The sequence below is a fragment of the Tenrec ecaudatus genome, chromosome 3 (genome assembly GCF_050624435.1).
Source record: "Tenrec ecaudatus isolate mTenEca1 chromosome 3, mTenEca1.hap1, whole genome shotgun sequence".
Lineage (NCBI taxonomy): Eukaryota > Metazoa > Chordata > Mammalia > Afrosoricida > Tenrecidae > Tenrec > Tenrec ecaudatus.
This window is the reverse complement of record NC_134532.1, coordinates 78156659-78171707: the sequence shown is the minus strand read 5'-3', so window position 1 is coordinate 78171707 and position 15049 is coordinate 78156659. Positions and strand designations below refer to the sequence as shown.

Here is a 15049-nt window from a genome sequence, read left to right as displayed (position 1 = left end):
GCTTGCTATGGGTCAGAATCATCTCCGTGGCAGGGAGTTTGTTGAGTTTTGAGGGATATTTTTCGTACAATTCTTAATTCTTTACTGAAAATTAACCACTCACCGCTCTCCTATCAAATGGGCATTGATCTTACAGAGACATTGTTCTTCTGAAATCGGTGGTGTTTTGTACCATCAAGTTATTTTGACCTTAGGACTCAGAAAAGAGCTACCCTGTTGGGTTAGGGATTCCAAGATGCTATTATTTAGAACTGGAGCTCTCCGTTTATCTTCTCCCATGGAGTCACTGGTAGTTCTGAACAGCAGACATTTTAGTTAACAGATAAGCACTTAAATCATTGAAGCACCAACACCCCAATTCACTGCTATTGTGTAGATGCTGACCCATGCAACCCTCTGTAGGAGAGGGTAGAGCAGTCCTGTGAGTTTCTGAGACCGTCTGTCTTTCCAGGAATCAAAAGCTCTGTCTTCCTTCCATGGAGTGACTGGTGACTTTGAACTGCTGACTTTTCAGTTTGGCAGCCCAATATGTAAGCATTATGCCACCAGAGCTCCTTATTGAAGCACTAGGACTAGTTAACACATGGTCATTAAATGATTTTTAATTATATGACCTAAGTGCTGTTTTTGTTGTGCTGAAACACTTTAGCTATACACAACTAAAAATGCTACCATGAGTATAAATTTCAATTATTCCTGTGCTTCTTATTGAGTAGCCAATACCTAATCAAGTACTTAAACTTAATAAAAAAGGTCATCTTTAACCTTACAGCAGCAATTGGATTAATAACAGCTCTCCTCTATCATATCCCTGGGAGCACTTGAATCATTGGATTGATAATGACAAGGTTGGTGGCTCAAAGCCTCAGGAAAAGTTGAGGCTGTCTACTCCAAAACCCTCAGGAACAAGTTGAGACTGTTTGCTCCAGTAAAGATTTACTTGTCAGAAAGCCTACACAAGGTAGCTATGAGTTTGAATCAACCCCATGGTAATGCATTTTACTTTTGGTTTCCCATAATATTCAAGGACATTGGATTTCTATTTTTATAGGATATAGTTATATTTGACTTCACATTGTTCATATAATTTGGAATATGATATTTTATATTTCCTTTTTAAAGTTGTCTAATGCTTGCTCCCATTGATGAAAATGAATCATTTCCTAGTTTAGAAAATATGAAGAAAACATCTACTTTAGAAATACAATTGGTAATGACATCTTCAAAGATTTCTAATCCCAAGCATTAATAGGCAGTTAAAAGAATGACATTGAAAGTGACAGCTACCAACACCATAAAATATATGGACACAACTATATACCCAACATATAAATGTTACTCCACAGAAATAAGTGAGTTATAATTCAACTCATTATTGCTGTGTTGGATTTTTTAATTTTAAAAATTCATTAAATAATTTAGCTTTTCATCTTTGTCTTGTGTTGAATAATCCCATTAGTATTTTGTTAACGATGTGTTTTCTGCTTCCTGATTTTAAAAGATAAGCTACTATATCTCTTGATTCAATATAAACACTGTATGTAATATAATATCAAAGACCATTCCAAAGCCTTCTTATTTACTTTACTCTCAAAATTAAATTTGGCAAAAATTATAAGCACAAAGAACACAAAGTGGACAATAGTCACACAATGCAAAAAAATTGTACAAACAGACCCCAACTGGTTTATTGTAATGATTGATAACGTTCAAAACTATAGTACTCACTTATGCCAACAGCTGTAATGAGTTTGATGGCAAGTTCAGGAATTTCACAATTAATGAAAAATGGTTCCAGGATATAGCGTCCAAATGCCAATGAGATCACAGCAGTGGCTGCAGGGCTAGAAAAAAAATAAATTGAGGTTAACTGCAAGACAACTTCTTTCTTCATTGAAGTAGCATTATTCAATATATGAAGCTTGTTTAATATGAAGCAGGTTTAATATGATATTCCATAATCAATTTGGTTTCTGTGGACATTACAAATGAAGCACTTGCCGTTATACTCATGGCTATGTTTAAAGTCCAAATAGCTTTCAGAACAAGGCTGGGTTTTCTCTACTTTTCAATGATCTCCCGGATTTGACTCTTTTCCTTCCTTAAGATCTAGCTGCTTACTCAAGATCCTAACAAAATTGGGCTGACAAAGAACCCATCTTCTTAAGCCAATAACTAAACTCCAGCCATAAGTTTGTTAGGTGGAACATATGTAATAAGGCAAGTGACAGTCAGGAAAATAAATATAAAACTCAGCTTTTTTTTTTGTTTGTACAGCTGACCCTTGAGAAACATGAACTTAAACTGTGTAGGACCATGTCCACCTGGGTATGATGTGTCTTTGGCTATGGCATTGCACTTAAGAGCTTCGAGTACCCACCACAGGGGTGGACCACCTTTGTTCTGCCGAGGGCCATTTGGATATTTATCCCATTATTCACCAGCCGTTCTGGTCACACAGTTCATGAACTCACTCCTAATGTGATAGCTGCAATGGCTTCTCTTTGGTGAAATACGTAGTTGGTATTGATGAATTAACAGGCCTTAGATGGCCCACAGGCCACATGTTTCCCACCCCCAGAAAGCCATGTGATGCCAATCAGTTCCATCACAGCAGTTTGTGTCTTCAGCAATTGCTAGCCCCTCCCTCCCCAGCCTCCCTCAATCCCACACAGGGGATGTAGGCACGCCAACCACTGCATTGTTACTGTACTCATGATTCTTCTTTGCAAATATACCCTTACATGCGTGACATTGTTACTCATACGTTTCCTCTATTGGCAAAATTTAGAGAACTAAGTCGTAATATCTAGCTGTTTAGAAATACTTAAACGTAAGTTGAAAGGAAAATTCCTCTTGTGACATTATATGATGGAAAAAATAGCCGCAAGATGAGAGAATGAAATAAGTTCATGCATACACAATGATATACCCAACATAAAAATTTTACTCCTCAAGAATAAGTGAGTTGTAATTCAACTCATTATAATTAATATATGTATACAGTAAATAATAATATCACTCTGCTTTAACTTTTTCAAATATTTTTGTGAGAAAAATGTGCACGTCTTTTTTTAATGAAGATGAGTCCAAAATTTTACTACAAAATCATAGGAAGCTTTAATAAACAGAAATATCAAAATGTGAAACTATGCTCTCTTGACATATAGTCTATCCAGGTGTATAGGTTCTAGAGGTATTATTTATCCCTTTCCCAAGGCATTCGGAATTTCCCCACTCACCACCTCAAAGTAATAGTTTGTCCCTTGTAAATGTTCTCTGAGCTTAGGGATCAGAAACAAGTCTGAAGGGACAATGTAAGAGATGTCAAGTGAATGAAGTAAGAGTTCTCAGCAAAATTCTTATAGCACAACCAAGGCTACTCTATAAAAATGAGCAAGTATGTTGTCATGAAGGGAAACATATTCTTCAGCCCCACATTCCTGACCTTTTCTCCCCATGAGGACAGTTTGTTATAGTTGTCTCACAACTTGTTCCTAATAAGTCTCTGTGACAATAAAGGGTTTTGGAAAAAAACAAAAACACTTCTGAAATCTCAAAAAAATTGCCAAAAGTTTTTTTTTTTAATTACCACACTCTTCTGAGATAAGTTATCTGTCTTGAATTTAACTGATCCAATAGAGCATCTCTGAAGACGCTGCTTTGATTGGACTTTTTTACGTCACCGTAGAGAGACTAAGGTAAGTGTATCGTTGAGTGAACTCATCTTCAATCACCCACTGATTGCAGAGACGTCTTTAAACTAGCCTGGAAGAGACCTGGACTAGTTTAAGCTGGGACCCTCATCCTGTTTGAAGAGAGAAAAGAGACCCAAATCCCAAGTAGAAATTACGGAGGCACCATAAATAGTAAACAGCACAATGATGGCATAAAGGCAAAGACCCATCATCCAGATGATAGAGATGATCAGCATGGGGTCACCATAATGGTGTCCAAATATCTACAAGAATTTAAGAAACTTAAATGGGATATGGAACACCAAGGGAAACTGTCTCACAAGCATGGCTGGTGGCAGAGTGATACATTACAGTTGCAGGTTGAATTACAGAACTGGCAAAGGGGCCTTAAAGGTTGCAAGTTGGTTCAGGGCCTTCTGACCAAGGCAGTTAGGACCAATTGGACACTAGCACCCCAAATTCCTGCAAAGCCACACCTAGGCAAATCCCTTAGCGGTAGGCTACTCCTCCCTGTAATGTCTAGTTAGCAACCTATTTTCAAACACACTCTGGCTAAGGGCAAACCTGTTCAAATAACTAGTTAATGCGTCAGAGGGAACACAAGGGAGACCGAACCTATATACAGATGCAGACATGAATTTAGAGACTTTACTGTAAACTGTAGACTTCTGCAAACCTAGTGCTAAGAATTTACAGCATCAGTGCTTGGAAACCTACTGTAATACATCTACTCCTCACTCATCACTGATGTCATGATCTGACCCTTCATATTTACAATAGTAGAGAAATCTACCATCTGACTATTCTGTGCATTAACTACATCCATCTGGAAGTAACAAATGCCAAGGTGCACTACCATAGTGACCACGGCCATGATGGGCAAGGTCATGTATTCCCTCTACTCTCCAGTGGTTTGGCAGTTATGTAAAGCTACAGTCACCTTCCAGCGTATGATTCAATGTGGTCAACTTTTATTCTCGCATAATCATCTAGTTGGACATTGAATAAAGAAAATCGAAGAAGAATTGATGCCTTTGGAGGAGAAGATTGAAAGTTCCGTCCACTGCTGAGAGGCTAAACCAATCTGTCTCGGAAGCAGTACGGCCAGAGTGCTCGGTGCCAAGACTTCATATGACATATTTTGGACATGTTGTCGGAGATACCTGTCCCTGAAGAAGGACACGATGTTTGTTAAAGTAGAGGGACAGTGAGGGTGGGGAAGGCCCTCAAAGAGGTTGATTGACATCGTGGTGCAGCAGTGACCTGAAGAACAGGACCAGGCAGCGTTTCACTCTGTTGTTCAAAGAACTGCTATGGGTTGCAACCTACTCACTAGCACCTAACAACAACGACAACTGGTCATTGGAACATAATCATGGCACGCATATCAGAATACACAGTCTTTATTTACATATGCAAGTCTGTTGAATTATCTCCCTTCCTGTGCATACCTTCCCTTTCAGCTTCTGCTTCTCCTGGATGTGAGGACCGCAGGAGGACCATCTTTGTCACCATCTCATCCCCAGAGTTTAGTATAGGATCTATCATATAATAGGAACTAAAAGCTGAATATGCATCCATTGAATGAGTGAGTGAAATCTAATTAGCCCAGCTATGTACTGGTGGGCAATATTTCTTTTTTCAAAATCTATGTTGTACAGCTTATTTACAGCATGAGTTATTTAATTTGAAGATTCAGTGTTAAAAGGACCTATTTAGGTGCTGAAATAAAAATGTTAAAAAAAATTACCTAGGTTTCCTGTATACTAATTTATTATGTTGTCCTTCGAAAGACCAAAGCGCCATTACAAATCAATTATTACAAAGGTACCCATAAAAAAACCCTGAGAGTACACTTAATTAATTTTCCCTGTCAAGACACATACACATCATGAGGCCATTCTTTTGCATTAAAATATTAAATTCAATCATTTTTTAAAGTAACATTTGATTGTGAAGGCTTGGGAGCAGCTACTATGGCTTATTTCACTTTGGATATTTTAATTTGCCGATCACCATTCAGAGGTTGTTTGTGTAATGAATACATTAATGAATGAGCACGGTATCTGCCTGTGCAGATTGATCATGCTCATTGTACAGAAGAGGCTTGGAGAGGCCAAGCAATTAGCCCAAAGTCATACAAATAAAGCATGGCAGAAGGGGGACTCAAATACAACTACATCAGACTCCGAAGTCCACCATGCTGACAGGCCATTCCTCTAAGACAAAAGTGTGCTCATTTGAAGGCTGAGTATGCTGTGTTATCCATTCCATTTTCAGCCACTTATTCACACCGAACGTAATGTCTATAATATGCACTGCACCTATATCATTAGTACAGGGTTATTGGAATCTTTATTTACAAAAGTGTAAATAGAAAGACCTGTATGCTTAAGACCCTTGCTGATTTGATGGAAAGCAGAACATTGGCACCTAGAAAATTAAATATAAATATAAAGTACCATCCTAAATGGCAAATGAGAAGCTAATATTTCATTTATTTTATTATAAAGTAATCCACTACTATTGAATTGGAAGAATTACAGCCTGAGTTCTCCTTAGACGCAAGGATGATCAGCTGTTGTCTCATGTAGTTTGGAAATTTCCAGGAGGTCCTGGTCCCTGAGAAAGATAGTCTGTTTGGTAAAGTAAAGGGTCAGTGCGGAGGAAGAAGCCTCGACATGAGATGGATCGATACAGTCACTTCAGCAGCGGTTCACACCTAGGAAGGATGGTGAAGACAGACCAGAACCGGATAGCGTCTCCTCCTGTGGAGTTTCATCCTGAGTCCCCTGACTCCATCACATCTAACAACAACAGCGTGGACACAGAAATCATATATGGAAAAGGAGACTTTGACCACTGCAGAGTGTATTAGGGTCAGTCACATATTGCACCGAGGGTTCCGGGACACACACAGACATGATTTGTCCAGACACCAGTGTTCACTTATGTTCCCACAATCGGCGCATGTCTGTAGACAAGTTCTGGGGTCCCTCCAAAAAAAATTCCCAATGAGAACAGTGACCTCCAAGAATATCTTCTGGGTCAATTAAGTTAAATTCAAGGTAGAAATCTGAGCTAAGAAGCTTTGGGGAACTATTCTTTTGAGATCCTAGAGTTTCTTTCGGGACATGAGATGGTCATCGGGAATCTATGATAATGGAAGCTTCAGACAATTGAAAGGTGGAGTGGTGAGGAAAATGTCAGGGAAGTTGCATTCAGGAAGGTGTTGATTCTTCTTTTCTCCCTCTTTACAATATACCTGCTCATTCTTCAAGAGTAGCAAAGGTTGTCCTATGAGAATTTTGTTGGGAAACCTTACCACATCTATCCTGCAACCCTGAGATTGCCCTTTCAGAATTAGTGTTGTCCCCCAAACTCAAAAAGGAAAAAGATATGAGTCTCCAAAGGACGCCAACACTGCCCTTTTGGTGTGGTATAGATTGAAGGGTGCAGAATTATTTGGGGGAGGGTAAGAGAGGTAGAAATATTGCCTTCAGGAGTGTATAGAGCCAGGTGGAGGATATATGGTGAAGCAATAGACTTACATCTTTATAGTTTTGATTTATAAAGGGTTCTTTGATTTTGTGATAATACTTTTTGACTTAGATTCATTTAATACTCAGCTAATCAGAAGGGACTGAAGGAACAGTCCTAGTAAATGGACAGTATAAAAGGAACAAATATGTCTTTATCTTTATTAAAATGAGTTTCAAATAATTCAAATAAAATGAAGATTGAACAACAATGAAATACAACTTTGAAACTCTGGCATTAAAAAAGAAATTCCTAGAACCATAAAAAGTATGCTTAGTATTGAGTTAATGGTAATTTGCTCTGTATTTGCCACTTAGCTGCAAAAGACAGAATGAAAGTCCATATAAGGTCTCACTTTAGATCTGATTCATTTACAGTAAGATCAAGTTTCACGAGTTATTTCAAGTGATTTTTGTAAGCATAGTACACAAGCCACATACTATTGAAACAGTTAAGCTCATGGAACCTTTAATACTGTAAATTGTTTATATGACATCATGAACTTCCCATAAAGTTTAAGGAAAATTGTAATTCAGAGTGACTTAGCACTATTTGGTTTGATTTCAAACCAAGAGAATCAGGAAACACATTCTTGCAACAACAGAATAATAAAAAAAAAAAAGTTTGCACAACTATAGTGTGCTGATTAGTTTAATGTGAGGAAGTGAGTCATTTATGTAAACTTTTTGTTTTTGTGTAAAGACTCAGTGACACATTAAGCTCTTAGGCCCAGAAGTTTCTTAGTCACACACACACACACACACACACACACACACACACACACAAAACTATGTAAGGTCAAAGAACTTAAAGGGTGTGATCTACACTTAAGAGAAAAAAGAGAGAGAGAAAAGTTGAATTACTAGTATATAACATTTAATTTATCTTTTTTAGAGGTGGATTTTGATGCTTCATATCCTTACACACCAAAATTTTCCCTAGAAATGTGGAAGACAATAAATGAAGTTTAAAAAAGAAGTTTCTTTAAAAATTTGTCATGGGTCTCCACTCTGCACTTCCCCCTTCATTTAATATGGTATATATATATATATACACACACATACACACACATATATACATATATATACATATACACACATATACACATACATACACAAACATATACATATATCTCTTTTTTTTTTGCATGATGCCTTATACCTGGTCCCTTGGCACCTCGTGATCGCACTGGCCGGTGTGCTTCTTCCATGTGGGCTTTATTGCTTCTGAGCTAGATGGCTGCTTGTTCACCTTCGAGCCTTTAAGACCCCAGACACTATCTCTTTTGATAGCCGGGCACCAAGGCCCAAGTGTCGGCCAATGGAGATCCCCTCATAGAGGGGTTTAGGAGAGGAGATGGGTTAATTAGGGTGAGAGGTAGTACCGATGAAGAACACAGCTTTCCCCCAGATCCTGGATGCTTCCTCCCCCCAACTACCATGATCCGAATTCTACCTTGCAGGGCTGGATAGGGCAGAGGTTGTACACTGGTACATATGAGGGCTGGAGGTACAGGGAATCCAGGGTGGATGATACCTTCAGGACCAAGGGTTTGAGGGGCGATGCTGGGAGAGTGGAGGGTGAGTGGGTTGGATAGGGGGAACTGATTACAAGGATCCACATGTGACATCTTCCCTGGGAGAGGGACAGCAGAGAAGTGGGGGAAGGGAGACTCCGGATAGGGCAAGATATGACAAAATAACGATGTATAAATTACCAAGGGCACATGAGGGAGGGGGGGAAGGGGAGGGAGGGTAAAAAAAACAAGAAGACCTGATGCAAAGGGCTTAAGTGGAGAGCAAATGCTTGGAGAATGATTGGGGCAGGGAATGTATGGATGTGCTTTATACAATTGATGTATGTATATGTATGAACTGTGATAAGAGTTGTATGAGCCCCTAATAAATTGTTTAAATAAATAAATAAATAAAATTTGTCATGGTTGGTACATCATTTCAATTGGCAAAACTGAATTAAAATGTTAATTCAAAAGAACATTTTATTATAGGTATAAAGTCCTAGACATGTTTACAACAGAGTCACATGAAGTATGTACACCTAATTTATAAAAAAATGAGGTGATTCAGAAAAAAAGCTGCCATCAATATATTGATTTGTTCCTTAAAGTTTCACTATCTCTGTTCTTACCGTATTATGAGCAGTTCTACCCAGACTCGTACAAAAGCTGGTAATGGGCCGAAGACTTCCAGAATATATGTGTAATGACCACCAGATTTCTTTATGCTCGTTCCCAGCTCAGCGTAGGACAAAGCTCCTGTGAAAGAGTTTTAACAAAAGTACAAATTTAATATAGTATCAAGCAGCAAAGCAGTAGCAATAACTCAGCTGTTTATGTTGTATGAGATTAACTTCTACCTCTGAATGGCATCAAGACAAATAACAGTTTTCTAATTCCTATAAGCCACCATGTTCCTCTTAGAATTTTCTGACATTTGAAATCTGTTGGAAAAAAATTTAATGTTCCTTATGGTGATAGGAAACTTTCTAAAGCACTATCACATGCTTCCGAATGCAGAATCTGAACCCTTGGGACAAAGAAAAGAAAACACAGATACCAATAATACATGTATTCCCTTTTCTATGAATATACAATGACAAGAATTATATATCCAAACAGATCTCTTCATAAAGTGAACCTTTTTAATAAATGGTATTTCTGCAGTATAGCAAAAAATGACATGTGGTATCTGTTCACCAGAAAAATATAGACCCTAGGCCTTCTAAGGCCATTTATTTTGGGGGGCTATATTTGGTTGGCAAATAAAGTTCATTCGAAGTTCGCTCAAAGGCGTTTCAAGTATAGACTCCTGTGTAGTTGAGATAGCATGCTTTTTAAAATGGAGGTGTTTTAGTTCATATTTATAAGGGGTCTTCACGAAGTCCCTGGAAATTTTGGATGAGAGGCGGAAAGAACGCTCCCATAAGCTTTTTTGATGCTCCTTGAAATGCATGTAGCCTTCTAGGCTTCCATTCCATGATTGGTCCAATTGATCACAGACCAAAATGTTAACAATATTTATTAAAACACTCCATTGGGACCTTGAGCAAATTAGATATGCTCCTGAAAGCACAGCTTCCCCCTAGAAGAGGGAGGTCCCAATCGTCACGTCCTGGGCGGTGGTGTGTATAAATGTTATGCATGTGCCAAGGTGGTACCAAACTAGTACATCACGAGCCTTCAGACAATGGCGTCATATACAATACTTTGATCAAGTAATTATCAAGACAATAAAAAATACATGTCAAGGTGATGGGAAAGTTCTCTATTTAGAGCTGGGTACTCAAATGTAACTGTATTTTGGCTGAACTACTTCGGAGACTAAGAGCGTGGGCGATTCCTAAGAAACAGTGGACTTCAGATGAGCACGGAGGGGCTTCAGTGACAGAAAGATCTCACCCCAGGCAGAAGCCCTGCGCTCAAATCCCAGCCCACTCACCATTCGTCTGGCAGTGAAGGCTTGTGTGTCGCTCTGGTGCTGAGCAGGTTTTAACTGCACACATCCAGACTAAGAAAGACTAGGAAGAAATGCTGAGGACTTCACTTCCGGCAATGAGCTAATGAGAACCCCATGAGACGTATGGGCTGATCTCACCATACATCGAGTCCCCAGGAACTAGTGGCCCATTTGGATGGCAGCTAAAAACATCAACAACCTTTCACATAAGACTATCCAACATAAATATGCTTGGAATCCAGTGAAATGTTAAAATCACTCCACTGACTCCTCAGCATGTATAATATCAGAATCTCCAGGGAAGAGTTTTTCATTTAAATAAGCAAACAAACAAAAATAGACTTTAGGATCATATCCCAGACTCACTAAATCAGGCTAACCAATGGAGGGATTTACGAATCTCTCTTTGTTTAAAATACACGTGGATAATTTAGAACTACCTAGTCTGTAGATTGATATTTGAGAACTGGTGATATTTTTCAACTATTATAACCAACTGTAATTGGTTGCATTCTTTTTTTAGAACCGCTTGCCACCATGGTGAAAAGTATCTGACATAAAATGTTATTGGGCAGAGTCTTAAGTACCTTCAGGATTTATTGCCAGAAAATCAATATTTAGACCTCGATGTGTTTTGTTGGAACCCTAGGATGTTGGCCCAGGTTTAAATTAAGTTCTGAGGCAATGAGTTTCTCATTTAAAGGTCTCAAGTTCCATAACCACTTTGCCCAAATGAAAAAAGTTCAAAACAGGATGTAAAAAATCCATTCATTGACCTTGTCTTTAAAAAAAAAAAAAAAGTAAATCCAACATACAAATTCCTTACTTAGTTCCATAATTCTAAAGACTCTCAAGAGGAAGAAACTTTCTTTTTCCTTGGATTTTGTTTTGTTTCATGTTAGGGCGGCAACTCCTATCAAAAAGTTCCTAGTAATTAAAGTGATGAATGCAATGCAAATATAGATAAGTAGATCCATAAAAGAACACATTCACTACAGTTTGTAGTTAGTAATCAAAGAATAGCAATTCAAGTGCAATCTGAATTAGTCACCTTACTTGAGGGTTAATGAACTTTGGCTGCAGATGAGATACTTACAAATAAGCTTATTTTCACAGTACAATCCATCATCTCCTTACCTTTTGTAATGGTCAGAGCAGACCAGGTCATCACATCTGAATCGTGTACGTGTGTTTGCACACATGCAAAAATCGAATCATCCAGTGGGAATTGCATGCGCAGAAGCAGGCAACATTTAGGAAACTGATTGTGGTTTTCATATTAGACTTTGATTTATTCTGAATATATGAAACACTTGGCGAAGATTAAAGGCTGATTGTGCACAGTGTTATTTAAGATGATCAAGAATTAGTACAATTTTAATATTAAGAGTGGGTACTGGTTCTAGTTTATCTTTCAGAAATCTCATCTAAGGATGAAAGTTTGTATACTAGAAACATAGTGAAAATGTTTATGAAACATTTTAGAAAATACATACTATGGACATAATTGGTATCACAGGCCTTTTAAAGGGGGACAGGAGACATTGTGCCTCTAGTTTTTTCTAATGTAATCAGATTTTTATTTAACAAGTTTTCCTTTAAGTACCTCTTTCCTAACAATGGACATTAAACTCATCTAGATCATAGGTTCCCAGGCTTATTCAGCCAATTGCCCCTTGTCAGTACTACATCATCTAATCTAGGATAAAGCATAGGTATCTGCTTTTGCAGCCCAATGGGATCAACCCAGCAGCCTCCAGGGGGCGATATCACCCACCTTGAGAAACACTGGTGGAGATGAATACCAACTTCAGTGGTTTAAAACAATGTAAGATCTTAGAATGAATAACTGGGTATTTGCAGAAGGAAGCGTTAGTACTAAGTCCGAGGGTTAGGATGTACAATTAGTTTCATTAAAGAGGAATGCTTTAGGAATCCCAGCACACTCTTACCCAGAGAAAAGAAAAGCAATCTGGTCTTTTAGCCTATGGCAGAAATCAAATTCAGTTTGTTTGTTTAGTTGGTTGGTTATTACTATTCTTCAGTTCTTGTCCCTTTTAAAATGAACTCAAGTAGCTTTCCAAGCCTTTGCCCATCTCATGAGAGATCATTTGTTATCTTTCAGCACTAGTTCTCGACTCAATGAAGAGGTGCAAAGAGGGAAGAAGGGGAACAACATGCCTCGACCCCCTCTGCCCAGATTAACTCAGTGAACAGGTCGGCAAATTATCTGCGCCCCGCGAAACACAGTAAGCTCACAAGCAGAAAACAGATCGGGGCAAGCAAAACACACTAACGTCCTAATGAATTTTTGCATTTTCTATTACAAAGGTTTAAAGGTATAGGGAAGTGATAAAAGGTTGAAAATATTTTAAATATGTTCAGGTCAGAGCAATATTCCCCACTTCTCCTAGAGGAGGATTTTTCTGTCATCACATATTTCGAGGGCCAAGGACTCCCCCCCCCCCTTTTCTGACAGAACATCGTGAACTAGCAAGCAATATAGTTCAAAAACGAAAAGGGAAAATACTGCCACCCACCCTGTATTTTGCCAGAAAGTCCATAAAACTGCTGAACGCACAGTTCGGTGTCTAAGTAGGCCACTCTGGGCTTCACTTCCCAGGTGTTTCATTCAGTGAGCCAGCTGTCAAGACACCCCAAACATGCAGAACTAAGCACAACTGCCCCGTGCAGAAAGCTCCCATACATGGTACCGGGTCATCAGTTAGCCTTTGCTCCCTTTGCCACAGGGAAAACCAGAAACATACTCTATTAGTAAGGAAAGAGCGGACAGAAGGCAATTCAGAATCACGCTAACAGTAGACGCTATGTTTGGATAGTTCACATAAAAAAATAAACAACAACCAGGAAACTTGGTGCAACCTTTACCATTCCCTCTAAACACGGCACTTTGCTCTCCCAGAGAGCCAGCTGCTCAGTCCCACTGGCCCAGCCCCGCGCAGAAGTCGCACTCACCAAACAGCGAAAGGACCCCGCAGGCTGTCCAGATCACCAGAGACATGCCCACGCTGCCGGTGTTCTGGAGGACGCCCTTAGGAGAGATGAAGATTCCTGCGCCGATGATGGTCCCAATGATGATGGAGATGCCCCTGAGCAAAGTGATTTTCTTCTTCAGCACCACTTTCCCCTGCTCGGCCGGGTCTTTGCTGCCCGGGGCAGGCAGCCTGCCATTCGCAGTCCCGTGCAGGTAACCTCCGTGGGAGATGGTGGACACCACTGGCTTTCTGACCATGACCGTGGCACTCGGGGGGAAAACAAAACCGGAAGAAAAATACTTCCAACTTTGGTGGTTCTCAGGGTGACTGATCAATCTCTTCCTCTGTGCCTTCAGGATGCCTGTGTCAGAGATAGTATATTCACAGGTGAAAGCCCAAAGGTGTATTTTACCCGTCTCAGCTAGCTAAGTACTACTCCGAAACACCTGTGTGTTCATACTGCTCCCGGTTCCTGCACCTCCTCCGGCACCACTGCGGTGGGAGCTGCCGCCGCCCTGTCATCAGAAACCAGCTCAGCTTCCTCATGGGCTTGTATTTAAGCTCCTGCCTGTCACACCAATTTACTCCCGCTAAATGATGATGCAAATTCTCCAGGTTTGCATCAGCCACATGAGCACCCTCCAGCATTACTCAGCTTTTTTTTTTTTTTTTAACAGTAGCAGCATGTTGCTCAACTGACCTGAGCTTCTCTGAGAACAAAGCTCACACTTAAAAGGGATCTTAACCAACCCAGAAGTTGTAAATACAGAGCAGACTTTCCCGGATTTGAAAGCAACTCCTAGGGAGGAACAAAAGCTCTTTAAGTCAAAGGAAATTGGAAAGTGAAACAGGAAATAGACTAATTAATTTAAGGAGTTTTCTTTTCTTCCTTGAGCACATGTTTTGTAAAAAATACACTGTTTTGATAACAGAATGTGATAAAAGAGCGCAACCCGGAGCTGCACTGTTTATAACAACAAAATTTAGTTTAATAACGTGTCTCCCAGGTTTCCTTTCCTCCCTTCTTACTTTGGGTTTCTTAGCAACAGAGTCAAATCTCATACTTACAAGGATAAGAATGATTCTGTGCTTTTCAGCTGCTGTCTCACCCATGACAGACATAAAAACTGCATTGCTTCTCACGAAAAGATAAAAACTTTTTCTTCCCATCCATAATAGACTAAGATTTAAAATCATTTGTGCTTGACATATTTCAAAATTACAGCGACACAGGAAAATAGTTTTTAGGGTTTTTTTTTTCTGGGTTTTAAAAAGTACTCTATTAGTTCCTAAACTATTAGGTAGATCTGCATTACTCAATTGCATTTGGTTCTCTTGA

General features: G+C 39.3%; 1 protein-coding gene across 1 annotated transcript in view; it reads right to left on the bottom strand.

The window, feature by feature from the left end:
- The window catches only part of SLC7A11 (solute carrier family 7 member 11), an 89681-nt gene extending 75374 nt beyond the window's left edge, over nucleotides 1–14307 (bottom strand). The window contains exons 1-3 of the mRNA XM_075543782.1: nucleotides 13691–14307; nucleotides 9387–9513; nucleotides 1729–1844 (exon numbers count right to left, since the gene is read on the bottom strand). Of these exons, the coding sequence (XP_075399897.1) occupies nucleotides 1729–1844; nucleotides 9387–9513; nucleotides 13691–13967 (520 nt within the window). The 5' untranslated portion in view covers nucleotides 13968–14307. The remainder of the gene's footprint in view (nucleotides 1–1728; nucleotides 1845–9386; nucleotides 9514–13690) is intronic.
- Nucleotides 14308–15049: the final 742 nt, after the last annotated feature.